The sequence below is a fragment of the Pterocles gutturalis genome, unplaced genomic scaffold (genome assembly GCF_000699245.1).
Source record: "Pterocles gutturalis isolate BGI_N339 unplaced genomic scaffold, ASM69924v1 scaffold30631, whole genome shotgun sequence".
Classification (NCBI taxonomy): domain Eukaryota; kingdom Metazoa; phylum Chordata; class Aves; order Pterocliformes; family Pteroclidae; genus Pterocles; species Pterocles gutturalis.
This window is the reverse complement of record NW_010098795.1, coordinates 2,752-8,148: the sequence shown is the minus strand read 5'-3', so window position 1 is coordinate 8,148 and position 5,397 is coordinate 2,752. Positions and strand designations below refer to the sequence as shown.

The window sequence follows — 5,397 nt, the reverse complement described above, 5'->3', positions numbered from 1 at the left end:
CCACAATACAACACATGTGCGCAATTTGTATTGTTGCATTTAAACTCCCTCTAGTGGATTGGTGTAAAAATGACCTGCCAATGTGATCACTGAGCTTAAAAAAGAAAAATGAGTCCAAACTACAAATACCAGCAGCTCTCAGCACAGTTGAGAGAGGACCCAGGACACACCTCTCAATTTTATCCTAGCAAATATTTCTAAATATTTTTATTTTTCATCTATAGCCATAAAAGCCCATGGGCAACAAAAGCATTTCAAAACATTATCTCTGGATTTGCCCCCACCTCCCCCCCCTTTATTTCTGTGCGCCCCCCCCCCCCCCCCCCCCCCCTTTTTTTTTTCTCGGTGGGTGGCCCTTTCTACCTCATAGCAGAGTGACAGTGGAAGAAGGACCCAACCTTTAATCTTGTTTTGCAGCGGATTTAGCAGAAAGCAGCTGCAGCAGCCTGGAAATTACCATGGAAAAGATCCTGAAAACAGAATTGAAGACTTCAGTTCTGAAGGCGTTTGGAGGCTCGGGAGGAGGATACATTAGTCAAAGCCAAGGTTATGAAACAGACAATGGACGAGTATTTGTTAAAATCAACCACAAACCTCAGGTTAATGTTAACAGATATTTAACTGATAATATTACTGCATTTAGGGAGCTTTTTCTTCTAAAAGCACCTGATTGTTAATAATTTAGAGTTCTGCATTTTCAGGCTGACTTTTAATTATTCCAGTTTTTCTTCCAGTTTTCTTTTAAATGCTGTAGTCTATTTTATATCAAGTATTAATGCAGCATGTTTGGTTAATGCAAAATGAAGTGTGATGCAATGTGGACACACTCAACAACAGGAATTGGCATTGCAATATGTAAAAAGGAGGCAGAGTACAAAGCTGTTATTGTCGTACTTACAGTTTGTAAAAGCCGAAACCTAAATTTGCATTCACTGCATTCCTTTTCATGTTTCAGTTGGAAGGATAGAATAGTAGGAGGGGGGGAGGAAACAGGGTGCCAGTGCTAAAACTCATGTGTTATTTTAAAGCTACAGAGGTTTCAAACTTCTCCATTGCTTTTTGTATTTCTAGCAATAAGATTTTTTTAAACTTTTCAGGCCAAGTTCTTGACTTTTCTATTACTAAATTAATACAGTACTCAATTGCTTTTTGTAACACCACAGCGCATCAGAAATGTGCTTTATCGGTATCAAAAACATCCTAAAATGGCTGTGAAGAACAGCATCCTTATTTAAAAAATGCAGAGTGCAGGCTTAATATTTTTACTGTCATCTCCATCTGGTGGCCATTGACCTGCATGGAAAGAAGAACCAGTTTAAGGATTCAGTCTTTTACTTCATTCAACATTTACTTCACATTAAAAATTGTCATCTGTGATTTTGAAGGAGGAGGTATTGCGTGTTATCCTCAGAAATACTGTTATGTCTGAGTAGTTTGGTATCTCCATAAGCAGCTAGAAATCACAGTGAAATGTGACGTATCCTGCTACTATGGAATTAATTTGGGGAAAAAAATAAGTTAGAATTAAGGTACTCAAGTCTCCCTGTGAAAATTTGCTGCAGCTACATTCTTTTATCAAGATGAATTAACTCCTTGTAACTTTGTAAACAAGGCTGTTTTTTCCAAAGCACTTGTTGCAGACATCCATGGTTTAGCTCAAGAATATTCTTATTCCTTGACAGGCTAGAAAAATGTTTGAAGGGGAAATGGCAAGTTTGGAAGCTATTCAGAAAACCAATATTGTGAGAGTGCCTCAGCCTATTAAAGTAATTGACCTGCCTGGAGGAGGAGCAATGTTTGTCATGGAGTACCTAAAGATGAAGCACCTCAACAAGTATGTCTGTGCAAGTCTCTCTCTTTCCTGTGTTTTGGGGCATATTTTCTTATCTCTTACAGTCAGTCAGAAAACTTCACAAGAAGAACCTCTCTGTTGTCTCAGATTTTCTAATGTCTAGCCTCAGTCCTCCTGGTTGCAATTTTAAACCCATTATTTTCTACCCATTCTGGGCACAGAGAAGAAATTAGTTTCCTTCCTTGCAGCCCCTGTTCAGATATCTGTGCAATATTTTAACTGTTTTTTAGTTCTGTCTTCTGCATTAAGCAACCTCAACTCAACCCTTGTTTATGGCTTCTTTTTAGACTTATGTTTTTATTGCTGTTCAACTGATCTCAAAGTATGAGGCCCAAGAGTAGATACCATGTTCTATTCTCTGCTTATTAGTGTGGAGCTGATAAGGAGGATTACTTGATCGTCCTCCACTCCAAGTTCATGTTTATACAACCTTGTGTTCTGTTTACCTTTCTTACAAGAGCACTGACTTATGCTCATTTTATTATCTGTTACAACCAGTTTCTTCAGAGTTCTTGTTATTTGCTCCCTGTTAGATACTTGTGAAGTTGATTAAGGTTCTATATTTGCCAGAACTATACTTGGTCATATTTAATAGAGCTTTTTTCCCCCATGTACTATTTAATTCACTTGTTTTGGATTCATTTTGTTTTTTGATCCTACAGATATTCTTCAAAGCTTGGAGAGCAGATAGCAGATCTTCATCTTTATAACCAGAAACTTGGAGAGAAATTGAAAAAGGAGGGAAATACCATTGGTAGAGTATTGATATAATGTACTAAACCAAAAATGAAGTAATTCATTTGTCTGTGGTACAGTATTGCATTATAATTTTAATGGTAGTTAAAGTCAATGCTGGGACAGTGTTTCATGAGATAAGCCCCTTCTGTCTCTATGCCACGCTTCTTAAATGTACATTCTATACACAGGAGCTGGAATTACTATTACGATTTTTAAACATATAATTTTAACCTTGACAGAATTAAATTAATTTAATTTTAATTCTTCATTTTGTATATACTTTGTATAAAATAACATGGATACTGAAACTTAGTAAGAAATAGTGCTAATATTTGGTAGTTACAGCTTTTAACATTTCATAAGGCAAACTGAAAATTTGGACTAGCTGTCTTTTCCAGTGTCAGTTAAACCTTTCAGCCTCATGTACCATCGACTGCTTAAAATGTTCTTTACCTTACAGATATCCTCTTTTTTTTTATTTACTGTTGGCTAGACAATTAACTTAGTACAAAATACGGTCCCAGTTAGTAAACAAATAATTAAGTTCCCTTTTAAAGACGTTGAGGATTATGTTTTTGAACTCAAATATGTAGCAAAATATACAGCAATTGGTGCTCCTTGAAGACAACTGAAATTCAGCTGTGTAGGGTCATGATCTGGTTTATCTTTACTTCAACGAAAACACCTTCCATCATTGTTTGGAAAGTGAATTAAGGCATAAATCTTTCCATCTTTAGAGGCAGCTGTGACCATGAAATAAGTATAACTTATTACTTAATTATTTTCTGTGCCTATTGTCTGAAATTTAGTTCTGTGTTTGCAAACTTTACAGTGTACAGATCTCAAGACTCCCAATATTTATTTTGTTTCTTAGGAAAAGGAGCAGGTCACTCTGAGTCACAGTATGTGGATAAGTTTGGATTCCATACAGCCACTTGCTGTGGTTATATACCGCAGGTAAGTTCCATGCCTGGGAAAGGTAACATGTACTCGTATAGTTCTATAAACTCCTTATACAAAAGCTTGTTTCATTGGCCTTCAGCTTTATGATCACAGTTTTGCTTTAAGCAGTTTCATTTTAACCTGACCATGAAGGGAATACCATGGCTGTTCAATGCGTGTAGCTTGCTACAATGCATGGAGCAAGCAGACACAGTGGATATGTCTGTGGATAATAAGAATTCAAAATTATGTGGTGGTTCTTTAGCTTGGTGATACTTAATAAGTATCCCTTCACAAACTGTCTTGGTTTTGTTTTTTCTAACCCCCTGCTATATTGATCTCAAATGGCAAATCCACTGCTTTTAGAGGGCCTCATCATGTCACACATCACATAAGACACTGGAAAAGGCTCTTGGAGTTAAATCAGCCATTTGCTGGCTCTACACATGGAGAATTTCGTTCTACTATTTAACTGAATGAACTTTCAGTATCTTGAACTCTTTACTAAGTACAACTTTTCACCAAGTTAGAAACACATTACCAAATAAAAATGAATAAATACTTTTGCATTTCCAGAAAGAATTTTGGAATGTAATAATATGGAACAACTGAAATGATCTCATTGCAAACTCTCCCTTAAAATACATTAAGAACATTTGAATGAATGAAAATAGCCAGAACCTCAACTTGGATCTCATGTTAAAGACAGGTCCACCTAAGCATGGAAGAGAGCATTGCTCCCAAAAGAACAATCAATTAAATGTCTAGTAACGTTGTACATAGGTCATACTAATATTTGCCAGGCCATTGTGTCAGCAGTGAACATTTTAACTTGGTATCTATGTGTTATTAATACTATGGATATGTTAAAATAGTTTATTATAAACCTCTGTATCACATTTTCTAGGTGAATGAATGGCAGAGTGATTGGCCGTCTTTCTTTATTCGTCACCGACTCCAAGCTCAATTGGATTTGATTGAAAAAGATTATGGAGACAGAGAAGCCAGAGAACTTTGGTCACAGCTGAAAGTATGAACCATGTCTTAAATCTGTTTTTTAGATTGTTAGAAAATATCAGTGGAATTTTAAAGGTGTTTTATGAGAGATTTGCATAGCTTTTAATGGACAGCAGTAACTGGAGTAGCTTCACAGCTGGTCCAACAACATTCTCAGGTTAAAATAATTCATGTTGCTCTTCAGTTTTTTAATGGATAGTGAAAACAAACCTGTAATTCAGCACAGACATTTATTTCTTAGAATACAGCTCGTAATACGAAGATGATAAATCCTATGTAAGAACCTGGTGTTACCAAGTAGGTAAGATTCTGCTGCCCAGGCAGAATTTTTTTTTTCAGTTGGTCCAGGCTCACAGCTGAGACTGTGGTTCAGGTCACACTCCGTGCAGCATGTAGGCAATAGCCAGGAATGTATTCCTCTGCAAGCTCTACATCACGAGTTTGTTCCTGAATTCTGGTGAACTGGTACAGATGTTTACTGCTGCCCTTTTTGCCACTAAAGCATTTTAATTTAAGTTAAATTTTTTTTATATTTCTTGTGACAGCCAGTACCATCCATGTCTAGAAACAATGCGTTCATAGTAGATGATGATAGACTGTGAATTAAATGATTTGCTAAGTTCTGTCAAGAACAATCAAGAGCATTTATTACTGGCTTACAGTTCAGGTTTATGCTTTTAGCCATCAACTTCAAAAGCACTCCATGAGGACTGAAAACAGGCAGTATTCGACCAGCCTAGTCTCTTACATACTACAGTACTTTGTTTTATTTAACATTTTCTTCAAAACTCTTTAATCGTTACATGTTTGTTCATGCTTTTTCAGCTAAAGATTCCTGAAATGTTCTG

General features: G+C 36.3%; 1 protein-coding gene across 1 annotated transcript in view; it reads left to right on the top strand.

The window, feature by feature from the left end:
- Positions 1 to 344: 344 nt before the first annotated feature.
- The window catches only part of FN3K (fructosamine 3 kinase), a 5,364-nt gene continuing 311 nt past the window's right edge, over positions 345 to 5,397 (top strand). The window contains 7 exon segments of the mRNA XM_010074262.1: positions 345 to 599; positions 1,683 to 1,834; positions 2,515 to 2,606; positions 3,465 to 3,547; positions 4,440 to 4,562; positions 5,375 to 5,394; positions 5,396 to 5,397. The exon segment at positions 5,396 to 5,397 is cut by the window's right edge and continues 311 nt beyond it. Of these exon segments, the coding sequence (XP_010072564.1) occupies positions 459 to 599; positions 1,683 to 1,834; positions 2,515 to 2,606; positions 3,465 to 3,547; positions 4,440 to 4,562; positions 5,375 to 5,394; positions 5,396 to 5,397 (613 nt within the window). The 5' untranslated portion in view covers positions 345 to 458.